At 38.8% G+C, this 26,066-nt stretch overlaps 1 protein-coding gene across 1 annotated transcript in view; it reads left to right on the forward strand.

The window, feature by feature from the left end:
- The window catches only part of LOC124711320 (activating signal cointegrator 1 complex subunit 3), a 253,343-nt gene that overhangs the window by 201,423 nt on the left and 25,854 nt on the right, over positions 1–26,066 (forward strand). The window contains exons 31-33 of the mRNA XM_047241338.1: positions 4,703–4,839; positions 7,099–7,279; positions 17,011–17,201. Of these exons, the coding sequence (XP_047097294.1) occupies positions 4,703–4,839; positions 7,099–7,279; positions 17,011–17,201 (509 nt within the window). The remainder of the gene's footprint in view (positions 1–4,702; positions 4,840–7,098; positions 7,280–17,010; positions 17,202–26,066) is intronic.

Below are 26,066 nucleotides of genomic sequence, written 5' to 3' on the forward strand. Positions count from 1 at the left end.
ATGTCACGGAATTGGCAACGCTGTATCTTCGGTGACGTGAATGACGCTGATTTGTGTTCGGCTAGAGCATTGCGCGCGAAATGCATTCGTCACACAGCTGACTGTAGACCATGATCGGCTATGGTTTTTCCCGAGTTTTCAATCGAAGAATGTAGATTAGCTCCTGTAATTCTACAAACCAGGTTTATTTCTACTATAGGGATACTTCTCACAATCGTATGCGAAATTAAATAAATGAAAAGTAACACACAAATATTTCTCGTGAGTTACTGTTTAAATGCAGACTGTATTGCAGTCGCATAGGTTTTACACTCGCCTTCCATGCCGTCTATTTCCTCTTTGTTATACAGCTCTTCTGATACGGATTATGTTGGTAAAAAAGATCTCCACGTGCAGGTTAACACTAGAAAGTTTTCAAAACCTCAACGTCTTTGAAATGTAATCCGTTAATTTACTGACAAATATTGCACTGAGCTGTGGGTTTCGCGTCCTGACATTACCGACATAATTATTTATTTTGCATAAAGTATGTATAGGGATTAGGTGAGTTATAACTACAAGATATTTTTCACATTGAGACTGTAAATATGTTTAAGAAACAGATTTTGCTTCCTTTCTAAGTATTTCTGTAAGCATTCTTAAGTATAACCACATTTTTCATTTGCTTACTGTTAGTTGTAAACGAATATAATTTCATGTACGCACTTAACAACGATATCTCTGAAAAAAATAAATATTGTGAAACTTTAAATATCGTGAGTAAAAAAAATTCTGTGATGGTAAACATCTTAACTTTGCAGTCAGCACATCTACTATTGTCACATGCAGTACTGTTTTGCTCAGATTTAACACATTACTTCTTTCTAGTTAAACGTGGTAGAGTGATCAAGGAGAGGCAACGAAAATTATTTGTGCATCTTAACGGAGAATCTTTGTTTGGTACTTAAATACAATATGAATAAACTACATATTTTTTATAATTTTCAGTTTTGAGACAGTTCTACTACACTTGTCTTCGAACATTTAAAAAAGTCCAAATCGCAGCAAAGATTTCATTTAAAAATTATATGATATGAGTCTTGTACAGGAAGGGCTGCCACGCTATATCAGAATATAAGATCGACAAAATGTATATAGGATCGAATGCTTAGGGCTCATCATTAATTCTTACTCGTAACTAATTTATTGATTTACCTGAATTTAAAATCCACTCGCGTAGCCTTTCTTTATCTTTGATGGGAAATCTGAACATTTTTAATTCAGGATTTGTTCGTCTACTCCTTCCACAGTTGATATAATCGCAGGTCCTCGGCATGACGACTCGATCCACTACCATTGGTATGTCAGAAACAGCTGTACTTCACAGACGCCAAATAGTGGAAAGCTGCACGCGTTCGGCCGATGTTGCCACATATTTCACAAAATGGAGTGCCATCTAGTGGTTGATTCCACAAGTAAGGGTGCGACACTGTTGCCGCCTGGTGGCCGTTCGCTGACAAGTGTTGCCTGCTAGACCAAGCGATCGGGCAATCTGTTTCTTACGTGATCTGGGGTGTAACTATACTATGTATTTACCATTCTCACACTGGTGACAGAGAAACATTCATAGCAAAACTAATCCAAATATTGGACACATTTACTTATCCTAAGGACAAAATTCTCATTTTTGGAGATTTAAGTATCAACACATTTAACCCAGATGGGTTCTGCAACACTTTTTTGAACATTATCTACAGCTATAGAGTATCACCATCGATTAACACAGCCACAAGGGTAACTAAGCATTCAGCATCAGTCGTTGCCCATATACTAACTGACTTGAAGAAAAAAAAAATTGTGATGTTGTTGTAGGTAACATGGGCCGTTCAGATCATTCCAGTCAGCTTTTAAAATTAAACATAGCAGTGGAAAACAAAATTAAAATACATTCATAGAAGGTTTCTCTTAAAGCATAAAAGGGTTGAACAATGAAACATGGGAAGAAGTTTAGTTGGAGACTAGTACAGATAGAAAGTTTTCAAAGTTTCTATCAAAATTTAAATTCAGGTTCGAAGAAGTGTTCCCAAAAGTACTACGAGTCACTAAAACATAAACAAAAGTAACTATGTGACCAACGGGATAAGAAAATCCTCTAACCCTCAAACACCTCAGCAGTGCGGTAACAACCAAAGTGATCCTGCATTTCAAAAATACAACCGAATATACAAAAACATATATAGAAAAGTTTTAGTAACAGCAAAAAGGTCTTAAAATGACAAAATTATAAAAAAGGCAGAAGACAAAATAAAAGCAACCTCGACTGTCACCAAAGAGAAGACAAATAGAAAATAGACAAAACAAGATAGTCATACAGTTGCAGCACATTGATACCACAATACATGACCAAAAAAAATGCAGACTTTGCAAATAAATATTTCAGCAACATAGCTACCAAGCTACAACACAAATTTGATAAAATACATCCTGTACAAACATTGAACTAGTTTCCAAATACAATGATGCTGCATCCCAGCACTTCAGAAGAAATAAACAAAATAAAACCTCAGCAGGTATAGATTAAGTGCACGTATGCTTGCTGAAGGACTGTATACACAGTATCAAAGACACTTTAGTGCACATCATAAGTGAATCATTCACCACACCTGACCTTAAATAACAAAGGAGAACCCAAAAATATAGATAGACCCATCTCTTTACTGTCATCTTTTTTAAAAGTAATGGATACCATAATGAAAATTAGACTCATGGGATACCTATCAAAGTACAATCTTCTGTGTAAAGAACAGTTTGGGTTCAGATCTCGTAAAAGCACACAATCAGCTATAGCTCATTTTACAAATGTTGTTCTGGAAGCACTAGATAAAGGAGAACATATAACAGGCATCTTCCTATAATTCAGCAAAGACATCAATATAGTAGACCATACAACTCTGCTAAATAATCTGGAAGCTCAAGGTATAAGAAGGATAGCAAATAGAGTTTCAATCATACCTAAAAAACAGAGTGCAACAGGTAGAGATCTCTCAAACACATTCCAGTCATACCATAAAACACATTTCTGGCCCAGAGTAAATTAATATCGGAGTCTCTCAAGGAAGTATGCTTGGCCAAATACTCTTCTTGATATACATCAATGATTTGCCCCAGTGTGTCAAATACGGTGAAACAGTATTGTTTACTGATGACAGTAACATTTTAATCAGTGAAACATCACCAAGCTTACTAAAGGACAAAGCTGAAGAAATAATCGCACATGTATGCATTTAGGTACACAACAACAAATTAACTTTAAATGTGGGAAAAAAACAGTATTAGTGTCCACATAAACATAAAACTCAAACATAATTCGTCAAAAGTGAAAGATGAACTCATAAAAAGTGTATCAGAAACAGAATTAATAGCATTGCATGTTGGCACACAACTAAAATAGACTGACCATATTACTGCCTTTGGGAAACAAATAGCTTCACTGTGCTTTGCACTTTAATAATGAATTCTGTGTGTAGTAGCTCATGCACGAGAACAGCATAGTTTGTATATGTTCATTCTGTGATGAGTTATGGGATAATGTTCTGGGGAACAAATGAGCAAAACAGACCATCTATCTTAATCTACAAATAAGGGCTGTATGAATTGTGACAAAAAGTAGCAAGAGAACTGATTGCACTGAGTTGTTTAAATCTGTAGGAATCTTGACTGTTCCGTATGAGTACATATTGCATACAGTGATCACTTTAAAAAAGACATTGATCAGTACCCAACGAAGAGGTCTCTACGCGAACATGAAACCAGATCCAGCCACCACTTACATCCTGGTAGAAAAAATACAAAGCAAAAACCCAGAATAGTGTGCTATATATTCGAATTAAACTATACAATAAGCTACCACAAGAGATAAAAGACAAAAATTGAAATACGTACCTTCAGGAATACAATTGTCTGTTAGAAAAATGTTTTTATATCATAAAAGAATACCTAAAGTGATGTGTAAATTTTGTTGATAACTATGCTAATGATTAATTACTGCAATTAAGGAACATTTTCAACATGTTCAAAAGAACTGTGAAATACAATGTCCAAATAGGCAACTCAGTAAGGCAAGTAATATATGTATATATATATTTATATGGGCAATTGAGTACATTTATGTATCTCTGTCTCTGTAGTTATGTGCGACAACAACCATAAAATTTACATTGTCTACAGATTGATAAATAAATAAAAGAAACAAATTATAACATCCTGCTTCATGCAGTACTTTTACTGTATGAACAGCAGAACAGCAGTGCACAATAAACATTTTTCCTTTCATCATTGTGTAGGGGTTGTCAACAAGAAAAAATTTTGCAAAGATTTGAAATTGCGTGTAAATTTTGCTGCAAGTTGCCAAGTTCTCTCATTCTCAAATACTGTGTGAATAAAGTCTGGGAATTCTAACATTGCACGCTATGCTTTTTTTTCCCCACCTCCACCCCTTTGGTAGGTAGGTGATTCTTTCCGTCATAGCAATTGCCACCTGACAGTAAGTACATTTGTACCAAGTTTCATTGAAATTGGTCCAGTGGTTTAGGAGGCTACGTGAAAAACACACACACACACACACACACACACACACACACACACATTTTTATAATAACTATGGATGTCAGAATATGTCATAATCTGTTGAAATATAATTTGAATTATTTATTTTTAATTTCAGGTTGCTGTTGTCTTAGTTCATGACATTAAGAAGAATTATTACAAGAAGTTCCTCTACGAGCCTTTCCCTGTAGAATCCAGCTTACTTGAAGTGCTACCTGACCACATCAATGCTGAGATAGTTGCTGGTACAATTAGGTATGCTTGTTTGGAAGAGGGATCTTTATTACCTCATGCAGTCACAATTACTTTTATATGCAGAATATGAATCATTGTGGGGCTGATAACCGAAGCTGACATATTTAATAATTCAGTTAATCTGATGGAAATTAAAGTAAAAAAAGACGTGCTCACTATATAAATTGTGTGTGTGTGTGTGTGTGTGTGTGTGTGTGTGTGTGTGTGTGTGTGTGTGTGTGTGAGAGAGAGAGAGAGAGAGAGAGAGAGAGAGTAATAACAGATCTAATGAAATCGTACCATATTAACTTCATTTCACCGCTTTCTGAGTGCTCATTACAGACCATCCATGCATATTTGCCATGACAAGAAATTGTTAAACTGCCTATTGGCTTCTGTCTCGGGTTCTTTGGCCAACGTTTATCTCATGATTTTACTGACGTTTCACCAGCACGAGTGGCTGGCATTGTCAAAGCTTCACTCTACATTGCCGGTGGTTAACTGGAGCCGAGCCGTGGCCGCGGACTATATGTATCTGGCGCGCCAGTGCCCAAGGGCTTCTCCGCAGACATGTCCGGTGCGATTCTCCTCTTACTACCCTCGACAGTACGGGAAGCCAGGATCAATTTACCTTAAGGCTTTCCTCTTTCTTTTTGAAGCTGTTAGCTTGTTCTTGTATTTCTACAGCTTCTCTGAGCAAGCGGGTGTGATAGTGCTTCTCTACAGTCAGAACTTCCATGTTTTATTACGTGGTCGGTCTCACTCAGCGCGTGCTCTGCCAAGGCCGATTTCTCCACCTGCCCAAACCTGCAATGTCGCTTATTTTCTTTGACCCTAGTATTGACTGATTGCCCAGTCATTCCAACATAAACTTTTCCACATTTGCATGGTATACAGTATATTCCCGACATTGCAAGTGGGTCCCTTTTCTCCTTTGCCGATCTAAGACACACTCTGACCTTCCTTGTCAGTTTGAAAATCGTCTTTACACTGTGTTTGCGCAATATACGGCCGATTCTGTCCATCACTCTGGGAATGTATGACAGAAACGCCGTACCCGATTGTGTTCTACACCCGCCAAATACACTGTCAGTTTTAAGAACCTGGGTCTCCAGCTTCTCTGCACCAGTAGTACCTCCGTGTTTGATTTTCTTTTCAGAAGTTATTAACAGAATCAAACAATAATGAACTGATTGCTTCAAGTTTAGTCAAAAAACTGGATTAGTGTGAATTACAGAGTAGTCATCTTGATGGCGACTCACTGTCTTCTCTAATAACGTTAGCAAACCTTAGTGCCAGAAAGACAGAAAATTGTGTTGCACACAAGATCACTGAGCTCTTGGCAATGGTGTGAGAAGGTGGTAACTCTGCTATATTTGCTTGAGTTAAATTGGAAATGAAGAGGTTTGTTATACTGCTAAAGAAAGGTACAATGGATGTAGACTTCCCTGCAGAGTGGGTCAGCCAGAAAAATCTTCTCATGGTGACCACTGTCTAGATACCAGTCACAACGTGCGCTTCAGAGAGACTGTGATCCCCCTGTTTGCATTGACCTGCTGGGTCTCCATCAGCAAAGAAGTGATTCAAGTATGTATATGGAATTACATAACCAACAGACAGGGAATTACAGCTCAGCAAAATGTGAGAACCAGCAATGGGGTTGCTAGAAATTGTCTGTGCCACAGAGAAATGAACCTGATAAGTACACACTAACATGAAGCCGGGGCCCAGAAGCAAGAACAACAGAAATGGGCTCCAGTGAGTTCCCAAATGTTGACACATGGGCTCATGACAGATATCCTATAGCGCTGGTTCTGTGATTTGATTCTGCAGTGGTGTACTCTCGAAGTAGGTATCTCCTGCAGTGGTATTAAAGCCTTTCTTCTCCTGGCATCCTTGCCTTTCTAGTGAACTAACATAGGAATTGGCTTGCCACTACAGTGTCCTATGGTCACATCTGAAGAAGAATATGAGCAGCTATCTCGGCAAAGTATTCTGCAGCTTCCATTCCAGAAAAACTACCCCCAAGACCTGTTTGAGCAGCAAACTATTTGTTGGTGTAATCCAACAATATACAACGTCGTCCTCAAGAAAGTGAATATTGTAACGGGAAAGAGCTTTTAATATAGATTTACTTCCAAGCTACTAGTAATTCAAAACTGTTCGAATAACTTGAGACTTTCAGAGATATTAAAAATACTTGCATGCAGCCATCCATTTTGAGAGTGATGGTGGTATTTCTTTTATAGCAAGCAATATTTTTATTTCCTGTTTTTGCAGAACAAAACAGGATGCACTGGACTACCTTACATGGACCTACTTCTTCCGGCGGTTACTTCAGAATCCATCGTATTATAACCTGGAAACATTGGAACCACACAATGTAAACAATTTCTTGTCTGGCCTCGTGCAAAGAGCTCTTATGGTGCTTGCAGATGCCTCTTGTGTCACATTTGAGGAGGTATGTAGTATTTTATCATGTCCTAATGTTTAAATATAAAATTTTAAAGTTGAGCAATTACAACCAAACTTAGTGCACAAAATGTTTTAGTTCCAGAAAACAGTTACTGGGGAGGGGGCTAAGAACCCTTGTCTTCCCTATTTGTGAGTGTCATGCTGGTCATACTGGAAATTAGTGAGTTGTAAACATAACTTGGGTATAATTGGGGAAATTACAATGAAATATGTGATTTATTATACAGAAAATATACAGTTGGAGTAAGGCTTACCTAGTAGCTTGGAGGTTGTGTGTGTGTCTCAGATTTGGGTCACTAGGTAGACTAATAATGGCCCTGATGACAATGAACCACAAGGGATGGGGTTGGCAAAGGGGAAATCACATGTGACTTACTGCCTGGAAAAAATACTGTAGGTTTGGACACCCCTAGCATTGCATCGGTGGGTGTGGAGTTAGGAGAGGGAAGGGTGTGTCATATAAGCAGAGTGTAATTATATTTTTAAAATTCAGTTCTTTTGCAATCTAATATTAGATTGGAATCTGTGAGTAAGAGGACAGTGCCCTTGGCTACTTTTTATATAAAGGTACTGAAAGTAATTGAAGAGGTATTTACTCAACTTTGAGGGTACTTGTGGTCCATTAGCAGAACTTTAGTATTTGCCATAGGCACACCATTTAAATAGAAACAGATCACTTTATTAATATGTTAAGGTAATGATCTGTCACAGGATCAGCAGCGGTGTCCCAAGCTGCACATGTGCATGATGTGCGGGCTGATCTTTGGCCTGTCTCAGATTTCCTTGGTACTTCTCAGAAGTACTCCGTACAGCACGACATTTCATGTAGCATTGCAGTGTGGCATTTTTCAGTTAACATGACTATCTCCAGTTTGGCAGGTTCATGGTGTCGGTGCTGTTTATCCTATGCTATTTGTTCGTGGCATAGGAGTAGTTTACAGGTTCAGCGGCTGTTTGCACAAAAGGAGGCAGTTTAGCGATCTGTCATCACAAGTCTTTAAAAAGGATGGCATAAGAGGAGGATAAGAATTTTCATTATCTATTATGCAATATTGCCAAGTACCTGCTGTTCACATAAAGGTATCGGCAACCCCTCAAACAGCGAAGCATCACGAGTTGGCATCTGTATAAGACATACCCTCCCTAGACTTCATCGATCACAACGAGGACGACAGGCAGCAGGATAAGCCCCACCAGAGGCCCTTCATGCCTGGGACCTACTTCCTCCGCTGTGTCATGTGTGCAGAACTGGATCGGCACAGATTCCTCTGCACCCTGGCTATATTGGGTGGCGCAAGCCACCACGTTGACAGTTTGCTCCATTGGAGCTCTAGGCTAGTTCATGCACCGGATCTTAGCAGCCCATCAGTCAGAGCGCAGTCGGAAGCGACTTTCCAGAGATATCCCAAAATCTACCTGGCGGCCAACTATGCTGAATCTTCATCTCCCACTATGTTCATTTACTGTGTTTTCCAGGCATATACCTGTTAGTGCCTGAGAAGTTGTACTACTTTTGCTATAAACCTCTCTGTTGTGGCGTAATAAATCCATGTTCTTGTTTACCTGTGCCTTATTATTTATCATCAAGCATATCCCCGTGGGAGACACAGCAAACACACAGTCGCATAATCGACGCGTACTACAGTTTGCTATGGATTGACATTTCAACACCATGCAGCAAGAATTTAAAGATTTAGTTGTTGATGAAATAGCAAAAAATTACAATAATCGTCAGGTGGGATTCAATATGTACATTGAGAAGTATTTTACACTAAATTTGTAGGCATGGAGCACATAATGAAATTGGTGGTATGAATAGAAAAATTTTGAAGTCGCATGCATTATTCTACTGTCAGCTGCAACAGTTTTCGATGCAAATGAATGAAGAGTATGGAGATTTTATATATTACTGGGAAATATGTTGGTTAAGTCAAGGGACAGCCTGGAATGATTATTTTATTTAAAACCCGCTGTTGTTGAATTTATGAAGGAAAAAAGAGAGCAGGAATGAAAATTAGAACATCTGAAATGAATTGCAGGCCTTAAGTTTCAAGTGGACTTAGCTGCCCGCCACCCACAGTAAGACATTAGAAGGTGGGGTGCAACTTACTTCTAATTTGATGGGGATCCATTTCAAAACAATATTGTGTTGCGGAACGGACAAAATCTGACGAAAGAGATTCCCCGGGACAAATTCTGACAAAAGAGCTGTCCATTTTCCTAAGCTCTCTGGTGTTTAGGTAAATTCGAGGATTGAAAAATTCATTGGGGTGTGGAAAGAATTACAGGGATGGTTTCCAAACTTACAACTGTTTTCAAGAGTGTTTGCCATTTCAGTTGAAAGTGCTCCTGTGTATGTGCAGATGGAATGATTGATCTGCAGTGCAATACCCATTTAAAAAACAAATTCTTTTATGTTAAAACCATCCAGGATGTCAGCATTGTTTTCCTCGGGAAGAGTTCACATTCTTCATAATGAGGGTGCAAACATGGTAAAGTATTTCAGTGAATGTCATGTTTGTGGCAAACTGAGTGTGAAAATCAGTGAAACTGTCCATCTCTGTCTGTATGCCAACAGTTCACACCAGATAAAAATTGTGCTACATCTCGGTGTGTGAAAAAAATAAATAAATAATATTGAAATTTTGTTTTGTTTGTGATCTGTGTTGTTGAGAAAACTGAAATAAAGCTGTATGCAGTACATTGCCATATAAATGCAGCAGTGTTACAGCTTTCCACCTCAACCCCCTCCTCTTTCTTGGACAATGTGGCATGGCAGTGGGGGAAGTGTGCAGCCAGGTGAGAGAGCTATGGCACCTGAGGAAGAGCACTTCTCATGCGCCAAATTCTTGGCCGTCCGTAGTCTATCATTTCAGTGTAACTGATTGTTTCTTGATTACAATTTTCTGCAGAATTCATTGCCATTTTGTTTGTTTTAGCTTATAAGTTCTTTTGTGACTTCAGATATTACTGTTAAGTTTTAAGAGCTGTGACATGAACCCTTGATCAACAGTAACCCCCAACCCAATCTCATTCGCTGGTTGAATGATGTAAATTATCTCTGATTTGCTAAATTTTATATGTAATGATCTGATAATTAAAAGAGACAAGATAAAAATGCCAATTACACACCAGTCTGTGAAATGTGGAAGTCTGTCTAAACCTTCAGCTTTTCTCTGCATTCTGAGGAATCAATGCTCCTGAACCACTGCCATGTGTGCTGGTACTTGTGAAACTGATTATGGAAACATGTGGATTGTTATACTGATTTTTTTATTGCTGTCATTTGGCCATCGTGAACAGACAAACCATTTATTATGGGGCTCCTGTAATGCGTGGTAGACAGTTAGCATTAGAAACAGATCATCAGTCACTGTTGGACTGTGTCCTATTCTGATTGGGAATGTTACTGTGGATATCACACTAAAGCTGTACAACAGGAACTCCAGGTGCCCTTGATTAGTATTGTCCAAAACAGAATCAGTATCAAAGTCTTTGCATGAAATCACTTCCCAGTTATTTCTACTAAATGTAATTAATACCCTCTTTAAGTGCTAAGTGGAGTTTATAATGTCTCCAGTTGTAAGGCCCGTGCGCTGTTAATACTCCCATCTTGTATCTATTCTGGCCTGTCACTGAAGTGCAACATTCAAAGAGCTGTTCAGTGCAGTTCTTGTGTAGATCTATGATTTGGGACATTTTGCTTTGAACTAACTTGCAGAGCCTGTTGTACGACGACCTGCTTAACATGGACTATGGACCAAAGTGCAACTTGGTAATTCTCAAACTAACGAAACACTGACACATGGAAAGAAGTGATAAGTGACAGAAAAATCAGGGACCCTCTTTGAAATGAACTCCGAATCTTTGGATCTGACAATTGTGTGTGGATCGTGGTACTTGTTTTTAGTGTCCTTCAACTCGTACCTATCCAGTTTCAAGCAGGGTGGTTCAACACTGAGACGCTGAACCCACATTCAGGAGGATGATAGTTCAAATCCTCTTCCAGGAATTCAGATTTAGATTTTCTGTGGTTTTCTTAATTGCATAAGGGGAATGCTGAGGCGGTTCCTTAGAAAGACACAGCTGATTTCCTCCCACAATCCAACCTTGTGCTCCATTTCTGTTGACATTGCTGTCTTGAAATAATTTGGCTGAAACAGTTAATTTGCTTTACAACTTATTTATTGCACCATGAATGACGTCACACTGTGCCTCACAAAATCGTAACTAAAACTACCCTTTTTCGACTGTTGAAGCCAAAGCTTTTATAGGTTATAACAATTGAAACATGGTTATTTACTTTGTTTAAACAGTTATTTTGATGATTTCAATCAAAAGTTGTACAATTTTTTTAGGATAAATTACAGAATTTAGATGTGTAAATCATTGCTAACATTCCATAATAATAAACAAGTTGAAAAATGTTGTTGCCAAAATACAGAAAATGTAGTTTCACAATAATTCATAATTAACAAAACTATATAACTCTTTAATTACAGAATTTGTTTTATTACTAACATTTTTACTGGGTTCATGAAACTGAACAGCAATGATAAATAGTTTTTACTGCAAGAATTTTATAAATATGTGTTTCAGTATTTGTTTATTTTCATTGATTATACTTTTGGATAAAAGCTGTATTTCATGACATTTCTGTTACAAATCATCATAATTACATTCAAAGTATACAAAGAAACTTAAACTTGAATTGACCTCACAGCACTGTTACAGTATGTGCTCATTACACTTATCAGCTCCACGTATGCATCGCCCATTAATATCAGTTACTCCAGATGCCTCAGGTATCACATATTTCATACCATTTTACGTATTTAGTTTGTTATATTGGTTCATTGAGACTGTTTAGAATCACAAGTGACTTACTCAGTATGACTTCTTCTTTGTCATTGTCTCTTTTCCTTTATTCTAATTGTTTTCCAATCCTCCCTGATTCCTTTCAGCCAGTTGGTGCCTGTTTTGCACATTGCATTCTGTATCTTCTTTGTCAGCAAGTAGTCATCGTCCATCTTCGTGATTGGACCAACAGATCTCAAACATCTGTTCCATATTGTGCTTGAGGCAGGTTCTATACTGTCAGTCCACTCCTGTCTTGAGATGTGTAATCAGACTTAACCTTACTTTTTTGTACCTGAGGGGTGTCTCAAGATCTTTTGTTCCTTCTTTTCCAGCCAGATATTTGCTGTTTGTGGGTCTACTCCATTTTGTGCGGAATTCCTGATTGCCAGCATGTAAAATTGCGGTATGGTGTTTCTTGAATGGTTCTTCTTTCTACAGGTTGTCTTTGCAATGTATTGAAGTTTCTGTGCGATCTGAGGCCTTGTAACAGTTGTGTCACTGCCTGGACCACAAAGATTCTTTTTATTTATTGTACTTATCATAACTTTTGGCCCTTGTACTACATCGATTTAACTGCACGTTGTCCACAGATCACAAGATCTGATGACCATTTTCAAAGAGATGCAAACCTGATCATAATAAATAACAAAAGATCCTTTGAGATCCAAACAATGAAAATACTGTTATAACTCATAAGGATTGTCGATCCTAAGACACTGTGTCACACTTTAAAAAATATGGTGCTGTCTACAGCATATCTTGTCATGTTCTCCCCCTCCCCCCACTAAGTGCATATTCTTCACCACCTAACCTTTAATCTCCTAGTCAGTCTGTGCATTCTGTTACTCAGTCTTGTTGTACGCTGTCTTAATGCCAACTTACACTGCCATTTCAGTCAAATTGTTGAGTGCCATTTCTGAATGTTCTTTATCCTCACATAGGCATGATAGGAGTGTCATTAACTTTTAAACTGGAATATTGTAACACAGCTTTATTGGTAATACATACCAGCACAAATATGGTACATTATTATTCAACATAATTTCCGACAACAGAAATATATTTTCTACCCCAGATAGAAAGCTTTGTGATCCCTCATGAAAGAAAGATGTGAGCTGCCTCAATTAAGCAGCTAGTCCCATACTGTTCAACTGCAGTGTTGTCTTCAAAACCTTCCTTTCTTGATGTCTCCTTCAGTTAGACTGTAAAGTGGCTGTTCAAGAGGTTTCCAATGTAGCTTAGTGAGTTTTTCGTGAGTTATAGCTGCTATATGCAACCCTGCTTTGTTGTGCTGGAGAAGGACATTGTGAATTGGTTGCCAGCCTAATTTATAGCAACCAGCATTCTGAGGATCATGTAGAAGCTGGCAGTTGTAGATGTCATTGACCATCTTTCACCTGTGTAGCTCCTCAGTTAGCAATACACATTTTGAATCCTAAAAACACTATTGCCAAGACTTTACCTGCTGCATATTGGTCTTGGTCTCAATCGGTGCCCCTCTCCAAGTTTACTCAAGACCATAACCTCCTTTCTCTCTGTGGGCTATATTGATGGACCCATCTTTTGTCACAGGTCGTGATACAGTCCAGCTTTTTGAAAGTGATTCAGAAGTTGATAGATGTCTTTCTGCACTTCCTTGTGTGTATGACTGAGAAAACATTGAACCCAAGACACCAATGTTTTCCTGTATCCAAGTGAGACCTGTACATGACATTTCCAAGACTTAACCACCTGTAATGCAATATTGCAACAGTAATGTGGCAGTCGCTTTCCACAAGCTGATTCACAACTGAAATATTGTCTTCCGTCACACAGGTCACCAACCTAGATAGAAGTTTACAATACTTCTGACTCAAATGGAAAATACAAAGTATTCATTAATAAAGTTACTTCCCCTTTTGAAAATTGTTTTCTCGTAAAGGTAACTCAAATCACACAGAAGTCAAAAAATAAAGCATGGATTACACAAGGAATAAAGATAGCATGTGGGAAAAAGGAGACTCTTATCTACTATCTAGGAACAGCTCTGATGTTAGCATTGTAATGCATGACAAAGAATACTGCAAAATATTGAAGCAAGTAATCCAGAAATCAAAGTAGCTTTCTTATGAGAAGAAGATAATTACGTCGGGAAACAAAATAAAAACTGTAGGGGATATAGTGAAGACTGAGATAGGTGGGGCCAAAAAGGAAGAGAAACAGAAAGCTCTAAAAATAAATGAGACTTTGGTAACCAGAGCATGTCGTCTCACAAACCTCTTAAACCAGTACTTCATTATTGATACTGACAGCTTGGAGTTATCTGGTTCGGTGAACAGTGCAGTGGATTATCTGAGACCAGTCTTTAAAAGTAACTTCAGTAAAATGGAAATGACACTCATGTCTCCCAAAGAAGTAGCATCCACCATAAAATCCTTAAAGTCTAAGTATTCTGTTGGGTATGATAACATATCATGCAGTTAATTAAAGAGTGCTCTTGAAAGTTGAGCTCTATCTTAAGTTATTTGTGTAATCAACCTCTTATGAGCAGAACATTTCCAGACTGGCTAAAATACACTGAAGTTAAGCCTCTTTACAAGAAGGAGAATAAAGAGACACCATCAAATTATGAACCAATTTGTCAGCTTTCTCAAAAATATTTGAAAAGGTTGTGTTCAAGCATCTCCTTAAGCATCTTACTGCAAATAATATATTGTCCAAGTCACAGTTTGGATTTCTTAAGGGTTCTGATGTAGAGAAAGCAGTTTACACTTACAGTGAGAATGTACTTAATTCATAAGATAATAAATTAGAGGCTACTGGCATTTTCTGTGACCTGTCAAAAGCCTTTGCTGTGTGAACCACAGCAGTCTCTCAAATAAATTAGATTATTATAGTGTCACAGACAGTGTTGCAAAACGGTTTGAGTCTTATTTAACTAACAGGAAACAAAGGGTGTCTCTGCGAAATTCATGTGCAGTTAAGCAGTCAGTTTCATCTGTTTGGAAATTAGTTCATGTGGTGTTCCTCAAGGTTCCATCTTGGGTCCATTGCTTTTTCTTGTGTTCGTTAATGACCTGTAGTCTGTTACATTGCCAGATGCTAAATGTGTTTTGTTTGCAGATGATACAAACATTGCAATAAGTAGCAAGCCAAGTACAGATTCAGAAATAGCTGCTAATCAAATTTTCACTGACATTGATAAATGGTTTAAAGCTAATTCACTGTTATCAAATTTTGAAAAGATCCGCTATATGCAGTTCAGAACCTGTAAGAGAGATCCTTCCAGCATGTGTATGACATATGAAAACAAGCAGATCAAAGAGGTTGACAGTGTTAAATTTCTGGGATTACAACTCGATAATAAATTCAGTTTGGAAGGGCTTACTACAGAATTGCTTAAGCACCTAAAAAGTCTATATTTGCAGTGAGAATGATGTCAGATGTAGGAGATACTGATTTTAATAAAACTTGTAGTATTTGCTTACTTTCATTCTATCATGTTATGGCTGCCTGCTTAGCTGGATAGTAACGTGCCTGCCTCTCATGCAGCATGCCCAGGTTTGATTTCTGGCCAGGTTGGAGATTTTCTCCACCCGTGGACTGGGGGTTGTGTTGTCATTATCATTATCATCTCATTCTCATCGATGCACATGTCACCCAGTGTGGCGTCACATGAAATGAGACTTGCAACACGGCAGCTGAACTTCCCCGGACAGGGCTTCCTGGCCAACAATGCCATAGAATTTTTTTTTTTTCATAGGGGTAACTCATCAAACCGAGCAAACGTTTTTAGCATGCAAATGTGTGTAATAAGAATCATTTGTGGTGTAAATTCAAGAATGTCACATAGCAACCTGTTCAAGGAACTTTGTATTCTAACCCCTGCTTCTCAGTATATTTATTCTTTAATATGTCTCTATTTCCAACCAACAGCTCAATACATAGTATCAACACTAGGAATAAGATCAATCTACATAAAGACCTAAAACCACTGACCTTGGTCCAAAAAGGGGTCCAATATTCAGGAACACACAATTTTCAATAATTTGCCAGCAACCATTAAAAAATTGGTTTAAGATAAAGCACAGTTTAAACAGAGTTTGAAAGACTTTTTGATAGGGAGCACTTCTATTCTGTAGTTGGATATCTTAACAGGGACTGTTAGACCAGCTTAAGTAAAAATGTCAGTTAGATTTCAGTTTTGACAGCACTTGCTCACAACAGTCAAGATTATGTATTTTGTGTATGATAAATTTATTAATAGTGAATAACAAGGTTTCAGTCTGACAGTGTATTAATTCTGTAATTATTAGCTGTTCCAGTTTACTGTATCATATTCACCTATTTTGACAATCTTGTGACAAATGATCAGGGTAGTAAGTATTATTTTCAAATGTGTTATGTTTTTTATGTTATATTTTCTAACATATTCCACACCCACGAGAGTCAACTCATTTTTTGCCTCTATGGAATGAAAACCGAATCAAATCAAATCTCTAATATGAATTACTTTTATTTTTCACTTTAAAATGACCATTTCGAAACATCTGGGCCAAATTGAACACTTGGAAGGTACTTAGTCTCTTTAAAATGTCACTGATTTCACACCTTCATTGGTGAGAGAATGAACAATAAAACATTATGTAATAAGACGCTCGTACTTCCTGTTCACTCTTAACAATTGTGTATTGATAGACCTGAGTGTGTTAGCCTGTGCACGGCTACCCTCTCCATTCAACCACAAGTGATTCCCTAGCATGCTGTACTGATAGTGTGTCTACAATGAATCCAGTGAACAAAGTAGCGGTTAATATTTTAGTGTCAGACCTCGCAAGAATTAAAAAGCTATGTGAGCTGACAGTTGTACCTGTACAGGACCAACGAGGAGTGACGGCAACCTCGATGGGCCGCATCGCCTCCTACTACTACCTGTCATACAAGACGATGCTCCTGCTGAGGGATGAGTTGACTGCAAGCAGCAGCCTGGAGGATGTGTTGCGCATCCTCAGCAATGCATACGAGTACGACCAGATGCCGGTGCGGCACAATGAGGACATTTTGAATGGGCAAGTGTCACATGTCTTCCTAAACATCTAAGCTCAGTAACTTTTGTGTTACATGTAGTATCGGACTTTATAGGTGATAATGTCAGAAAATTGACTTATTTTCCCCTGTGTCACTAACCAGTGCCTTAAGGTATATACTCATGAAAATAATCAGTTTTTGAAAATATAATGTAATTAGGTAGATAAAAAATCTACTCACCAAATGGCAGCACGAGAACATGAGTAAGAAGTTACACAGTTTGCAAGCCTTCAGAACCAATGGCGCCTCCTTCGGGTTGAAGGGTTGAATGGGAAGGAAGAAGGGTGAAAGAAAAGCGTTGGTGAAGTGTAGGAAAAGGGCTAGAATTCAGAAAAGTCATCGAGAACCCTAGGTCAGGGGAGACTTACCAGACAGGATGGGAAGGAAAGACTGACTCCGAATTTTTGAAACTGTAATACAAACTGCCTGTTGGCTTCTGTCTCGGGTTCTTCAGATGACATTTGTTTGATGATTTTTTTGACGTTTTCCCAGCACAAGCTTCACCTTCCATTGCTGATGGCCCACCACCAGCAATGTAGGTGCTGACGAAACGTTGGGAAAATCATCAGACAGACATAGGATGAAGAATCTGGGACAGAAACCAACAGGCAGTTTGTCGACAAGTGGCCATAAAAAAATTCACAATTTTTTAAACTGTAATACCTTTTATATGTGTATTCTCCCATCACTACCTGGTGAGTAGATTTATTATCTATTCAAGACAATATTATGAAAAGGATAGTTGCTACTCAGCATACAGCGGAGATACTGAGTCACAGATAGCTGCACGATAAAACTGTCAAACAAGTAAGCATTCAGACAAAAAGGCTTCCATCAGAATTAGACAACATGTGCACGCGCATGCGCGCGCGCGCGCACACACACACACACACACACACACACACAGTGTCTCTGGCTGCCGAGGCCAGACTCACCTTCTTGGCCATCCAATTACATTAACATATATACTGGCAGTCTTGAATGTGCAAGTGTCACAGTGTGTGTCCACCAGCAAGTAACTTCTGCAAACACTTAAAAGAGGTGTTTACGTTAGGAAAAAAGATGTACAAGTTTACTTCTGCAAGTCACTTGGCGAAGTTAATTTCAGGAACTTGCTACAAGTAATTAGAGAAATGTTTCCACTTGAGCCACATTGCCATGCTTAAATACCAGAGCAGTGGCCACTGTTGTTACATTGTTATTATTTTAAAAAATTGTGATGGAAAACAAAAAGTTCAGAAAAGAAGAAATGCTTGGTTGAAGAAATTGACACAGCGGCATAGAAATTGAAATTATCAAGAAATGCTATGGGATGAACTAAAATCAGATGACTTCTCTTGGAATTCTTCTGGGAATGTCACATGAACGTTTTGAGTATCTCTTGTGCATGTTGCGACAAGATATTTGAAAACAGAAATTTGGCTAGCTATAGCACCAAGAAATCACCATTTAATTACTCTTGAATTTTTATGAAAAGTATTTATTACTTTTATTACAAATGGAAAACATTTATATTAACATTTAAAAAATCACCTATAATTTAAAGCTATCTGTATTGCCATTCTGGTTTCCTCTCTGGAGGATTAAAGTAATCAGTAAATTCATTTTGCATTTCCCTGGCTGATGGTGGTCAATTATACATGTTTAGGAGTTCCAGTGGTACATTTGTTTCAGCCTAATTGTCATTGTGCCAATCTCCTGTTTTGACACTGTCGTTTTCATACTGATATTGAAAACACAAAACCTCTGCAAGTTTGAGAAAAATGTCCAGCAACTGACATCTGCACCAAATATTTGCAGCAAGAGACAAGAAACTGTTTCCACTATCTTACGAAAGCTACTTCTGGAACTTGAAAAAACTTGAATTAGCTTCTGCAGGTGACTTGCAGAGTTAACTTGCTAGTGGACACACCCCTTTACAAATCCTCTCAATCATCTAATCTCCGAAATTTTTGTATTATGTATAATATCAGATTTGGGAGATGAAAAAGTCAAAACATCAACTTACTTTTTTTATTTTGTTCATCAGATTCTTATAGTATCATATTTTGGTTGACTGATCATTGAGGAAAATAGTGTTTTTTTGCACAGAAGTGTGCAATAAGGACAATACATGGTGTCCACTCAAGAACCACATGTAGACAGCAGCGTACATTTGCTCTTTGTGAAGTTTCTTGTCAATGATGAGTCACAGTTCAGAAACACTAGTAATATTCACAATTGTAATACCAGAAGGAGAAATCCTTCACGCATCCTTAGTAGTCCCTTTGGCTATTTATACACAGCTCCAAATGTTTCTGGAAGTCTCGGAAGCAAGCATGGAAATTTTCAACTGTGATGCTCATAAGCTCATTTGTCACAGCCCATTGGATGTCCGAGATATCCTGATGGACCTTTCCTTTCAGTTGCCTTTTCACTCGAGGATGAAATACCCCTCCCTGTTTATCCTACTGCACGGAATGGGGACACCATTTGGAGCAGGAGTAGGTAGGACACAGGTCCTGGAGTGAAAGGTAGTAGGCACAAAAAATGAAATTTCATTTATTGACAAAATCGTACTTCAGCTTTTGAGCAAGGCACTTGGTTATTAAGAAAACAATGTACAATTTGCATTAGCCACAGAACATAAAAACATATTACAGTTTTCAACTTAATTCAACAGGACCTGGCCAATTGGGGTTCTTAAGTTTCAACTGGCCCCAGCCACCTTTAGAACAAATGACACAAGCTAACAAGTAATCCAGATTCAACTGGCCTTTCACTACTAAATAACAACAAAACAACAGGACCATAATATTCCTCATTGTTCTCAGTAGTGTCACCTAAAAGGGTCTTTTATGATTCTCAGTTCCAATTGACACCACCTGTTCTGTAGAAATAACCACATAAGCCATAGAATTAATCAAATCAGCAATGGGTGCCGCCATCTACATATGAAAACACTATAATTTGAAGTGGCGTGTAGCTGCCTTAAAAAACTTAAACACGATTTCCCAACTTAATTGGTAAAGGCCGCATAAATTGCAAACTACATACAATATAAAATAAAATCAGTTTACCAATGGTCAAAAGATTGTGCAAACAGACAAAACATTCGGTTTAACTTGGTGCTTAGCTGCCTTTAAATTCACAAATTTAATCGGCACTAGCTGTCTAAATTTTCAAACTAAACAAGAAGTCTGCACAAATAGATTAAATTTAAAGTTTAACTCTTCTCTTAGCCATCTTTAAATTCTCAAATGAATTTATCATTTTGAATTGACACCAGCCATTTTAGCTTCAGAAATGCACCAACAAAATTTTTAATCTGGTGCGTGGCCACACATGCCACTATTCCCCCCCCCCCCCCCCCCCCTACTACTTCATTGCTCTAGCCATCACTACTAAACTAAGCAAGGTAACAATTTTCCTCTGCATAGGCAGGAACTTGGGAGTTTCAATTCAGACCACTAATAAATCTAATTGTCTAACAGGACTTCCTCAGGCATAGGCCTCAATCGACACAGCACACAAAAACAATATTTGCACTAAGTGGTGCCTTCAGTGCTGACATCACAGCCTGTGACACCTAAGTCCAGCCAGTCACATGAAATGATATGGGCACTAGCTGCTTGAGACTTAATCAGACATAAGCTTATGACTTGTCAGTGAATAAGCCCGCAAATCCTGCAGCATAACTGGTGTAAAGTTTTAAAAGTATTGGGTGATAACAATTTAAACATGGAGATGTGATTGGAGAGTAGACATAAACCATTTTACTGCCACAAATTACTCTAAAACAACACATATGGCATTACTGCCCAAAGATGTTAAAGATGAGAATAAGAATAATAACAGAGAATATTTCAACTAGGCAGCTGTAGCCACTCACTTACCAACCCATAACTCATATGCAAAATTTCCTTTGCTAAAATGAATTAAGTGGCCTATGTCAGTTCCAAACATTTAACTTGAAAATATCAGAAGTAACAACCACTGGACTACAACTACAGCCACACAACAGATAGTTTTGAAGGCCTTTAGCCACTCTGTGTTTTAGATATTTTTAAGCACACAGTAAGTTTAAGCGCATAGGAAATAACCCCACAGCAGAAAACAGTAATGGGCCAGATGTGCAACACCTGTTAATTTTAGTTGCAGTGCTTTACTTTTGCCCACTAAGACACAGCTCAGGAGCATACCCCAAGACTGCCACATTTCTAGCCAAACCTGCACAAGATTCCACATAACCTGAGCCTTTCAGCACTTGACAACATGAGCCTTATGAAAAATAGTCGATAAATTCTAAAGGAACGGTACTTGATGAAGTTACCAACCATGAATCCTGGAGTAGTAGTTTCTGCTCTGCAGTCCAGAACCTTCAGGATGGCAGCTGCAGTGGCTTGTTTCATCCTCACTAAACAGCACTATGCCCGACCCAGCTGCCCGCGATACCGGTGCACTCGCACCCTCCATGGGTCCACAACCCAGCTCCATTGCAGCATGTCACATGTTGTGTTCTGACTCGTCCACTGCTCATTGTGCTTCTTCATCTCCCTATCATGTGCCACCCTCTTCCTTAAAACGCCATCCTCCTGAATTTGTGCGTCCTGTAGTTGCACAGCCAGTGCTCCAACTATCACTGAAGCTAAAGAGCTCTATGGTGTGCATCAGCAGAAACAAGAAAAACTCTAAAGGCGAAAGGGCAGCCAAATGTGGCAGATGTGGGATGCCAATAACAGAGTGTCTGGCCAGATACTTGGTAAAAGATGAAGCAGCATGGGGTCGTGCATTCTCATGCAGTAAGAACCAGTCCTGACAATGCCAGAAATCAGGGTAGTGACATCAAATTGCTTGTCGCAAATGTTTCAAGGCTTCGATGTAAAGAGTTTGGTTCACTGATTGACATGGAGGAACATACTCATGGTGAACTAATCCTTTACTATCAAAGAATGCAGTCAATGTCACCTTTGAAACTTCCTGGCAGATTAAAACTGTATGCCGGAATAAGAATCGAACTCAGGACCCTTGCCTTTCGCAGGCAAATGCTCTACCAACTGAGCTACCCAAGCACAACTCACGCCCCATCCTCACAGTTTTACTTCTGCCAGTACCTCATCTCCTACCTTCCAAACTTTACAGAAGCTCTCCTGTGAACCCTGCAGAACTAACACTCCTGAAAGAAAGGATATTGCGGAGACATGGCTTAACCAGAGCCTGGGGGATGTTTCCAGAATAAGATTTTCACTCTGCAGCGGAGTGTGCGCTGATATGAAACTTCCTGGCAGATTAAATCGGTGTGCTGGACCGAGACTCGAACTCGGGACCTTTGCCTTTCGCGGGCAAGTGCTCTACCAACTGACCTACCCAAGCACGACTCACACTTTGGTAGGTAGGAGACGAGACACTGGCAGAGGTAAAACTGTGAAGACGGGGCATGAGACGTGCTTGGGTAGCTCAGTTGGTAGAGCACTTGTCCGCGAAAGGCAAAGGTCCCGAGTTCAAGTCTCGGTCCAGCACACCGATTTAATCTGCCAGGAAGTTTCATATCAGCGCACACTCCGCTGCAGAGTGAAAATCTCATTCTGGATGTCGTCTTTATTCTTGAAGGTTGTCATTTGACTTTTTTCGATGCTCGTGATCCAGGACCACACCATTCAGCACTCGGACACATCATGTGAATGTCATACTGGTAGCACCAACTTTCATCCCCAGCAGTAATTTTTGACAGAAATGTCGAATCATGCCCAGCTCTATCCATTAGTTCAGCAGAAATTCTTCATCTTTCCTCTTTCTTTTCGTGTGTTAGCGTGTGAGGGATGAGCTTCACATTAAGTTTTCGTTTCCCTAAATCTTTGCGTAAAATCTTATGATACACATCACAATTTAAATTTAAATTCTTCTGATATCACACACATTAAATGATGGGCTTCTTGCAATAACTTCCTTTCTTGTTCCACATTTGCATCGGTATGTGCTGTAGGCAGGCAACTAGCTTTGGGGTTGTCTTCCACTGAACCTCTGCCTTCATGAAACCTTTTGTGCCACTTGAAAACACAACTTCGTGAAAGTGCCTTTCCTGCATATACTTGCTTAATCATTGTTCAAATTTCACTTGGGGTTTTCTCAAGCTTAACACAGAACTTAATGTTCACTCTTTGTTCCAAATCAGCATCCAATGTGCCAAGAACCCAAACAGTGTTTTGCTAAGCACAGCGCTGCCACCTGGTAAGTTGGTGTGGAAAAATAGCCAAGGTCATTTCAAGGACGTGCAAATACCAGGAACATAAAACAATTGTTCCTTTTTAGTATTTCAAACTCAGAAATAAAAAATTAAAAAAACCTGTCCTGGAACTTTTCTGGCAAGGGGGTATAAAGCACTGTATACGAAGTCTGTTCAAAAGATTCCGGAACATTCGTAATGTCACACCAGTGGTGTATTGGAGTGGAATGCAGTTGGCATCCCTGCACAAGCCTGTGTTTAATGTGTAATTGCCAGAGTTTCATTGTTGTATCTCTGTTAGTTATTGCTCATTGCAGTATTTAGTAAATTTTATGTCACATAATTTGTGAATTTTGAGATGGCAGAGTTAGAGGAGCAACTCGTCTGCATTAAATTTTGCATGTAACTCAGGCAAACCTATACAGACACACACACCAGATGATGCAGGAAGCCTACAGTGATGAGTGCTTAAGCCATACGTGATGTTAACAAATGGTTTGAAAATAATCAGACGTAAGTTAAAGATGAACCTTGTTCAGGACTCCCTTCGACATCTTCGGATGACGCTCGCTCATGTCAGGATTGTTGAGGAAATTGTGTGTGCCAATCAAAGACTGACTGTCTGAGAGATTGCAGAAGAATGTAACAATAGCATCACATCATGAAATCCTGACGGAGCATTTGGGAATGCATCATATTGCCACAAAATTCATCCCATGGCTCATGAGCCAAGCCTCACAATCGATAGAGAGCTTTTGGATCATGCTCATATGAACGAAATGTTCCTTAAGAGAATCATAACTGATGATGAGATGTGGGTCTATAGTTATGATGATGAGACAAATGTTCAATCTTCGCAATGGGTCAGGGAAGGTTCTCCAAGACCAAAAAAAGGTTGTCAGGTCAGATCAAATGTCAGAGCCATGCTGATCCGTTTTCTTTGAGTTTGAAGGATTAGCTCATCATAAATTCATGCCACAGGAACAAACTGTTAATAAGTGTTAGTATCAGGACATGTTGCAATGCCTGTGAGAAAATTTTATACGGATATGGCCTGAAATGTGGCGAGACAATTCACGGCTCTTGCATCACTATAATGCACCCACACATTCATCCCTGTTCGTGCATGACTATTGCACAAAAAATGAAATCACTGTGCTGCCTTATCCTCCGAACTCTCCTGACCTGGCCCCTGGGGACTTTTTTTTTATTTCCAAAATTGAAAACCCTGTTGAAAGGAGGAAGATTCACAATGGTAGATGAGATAAAAGAAAATTCGCATACGGTTCTTCGCGCAATCCGGTAAGAGATGTACCAAGACTGCTTTCGGAAGTGGAAACTGCATTGGGAGCAATGTATCAATTGTGGAGGAGAGTAATCAAAGGATACCATGCACAATAAATAAAAGGTAAGTGTATGAAAAAGTTTTGAACAGCTTTTGTATATGGAAAAAAACCCTTAAAAAAATCATGTAAATGGCCAGATATTTCCATATTTTCCTCTCAGACGATGTATTGTAATTGTAAAACTACCGTATTCCAAACCATAGTGAGAGGTCAGGATTATGATCGATAGATCATACAAATAATGAAACAATACAAAACATTACCTCACATTGAAAATTCAGATGTAGAAAAATGCTTCCCAGTTTTGTGCGTTTTTCAAAGCCACCTGAAATGTGTTTTGTAGGATCCATACCTTGCATCCAGTAGAAATTTTTTATACTGCATTGAACATACAGTAACAGTACACAATAGCTCTCAGCACATGAAGAAGCTGGCTGGGTCATTCATTGAAATACCAAGTGAAAATGGGGATAACAACTCAACAGACCACCTGAAAGCACACGATTAATCAGCCACAATGAGGAAACCTGAGGTATTGCAATAATTACAGCGTTTTTTGGCCTAAAATGGCCAACTTCAGATTCTACAGTAGAGAAAAGGAAACCTTACATTAAGACCTGAAACAAGTACAAATATTTTCACTAGGTCTACCTGTGAGCTAAGTAAAGTGCGTATGTTCATAGCAATGGGCAGCATTTGGTGAACAAATGGTCATGCGTTGTCAACTAAACAAATCCTCACACATGAAAACCATAAAATATAACAATTATTACAATAATATTTCAATCAGTTGCTCATAAAATATGAAAGTAGAATACAGGTCACTAAAACAGGAAAGCCTATTTAAAACATAGTGAGATCTTCACAGTAAAAGAAACAGAGTAGCAGTCCTTATGTTACTTATTTCTGATGCCTGATGGCATTGCACTTCAGGGTGCTAGACACCACTGCACATAAGTTTAGGGGAGATGACACAGAATGGATGACCATGGCCGTTCCCTGTCACAGTTCTCTGGTGCAGCCTGGATGACACATTATGGGACTTGTTCGCAGGGAGGCTGCACTTGCACCTCCTAACAACTTCCCAGCTAATGTAAATGCCCCACAGCCAGAGGAAGTGTTCCAGGGAACGGCCCTGGTCATCCATTCTGTGTCATCTCTCCTAAGCTTATGTGCAGTGCTGTAGACATCTAGCAACCTGAACTGCAGCATCATCAGCCTTTGGAAATATGTACTATAAGGACTGCTACCGTGTCTCTTTTATTGCAGAGACCTCACTTTGTTTTAAATAGGTTTTA

The sequence above is a fragment of the Schistocerca piceifrons genome, chromosome 8 (genome assembly GCF_021461385.2).
Source record: "Schistocerca piceifrons isolate TAMUIC-IGC-003096 chromosome 8, iqSchPice1.1, whole genome shotgun sequence".
In the NCBI taxonomy this organism is placed as follows: Eukaryota; Metazoa; Arthropoda; class Insecta; order Orthoptera; family Acrididae; genus Schistocerca; species Schistocerca piceifrons.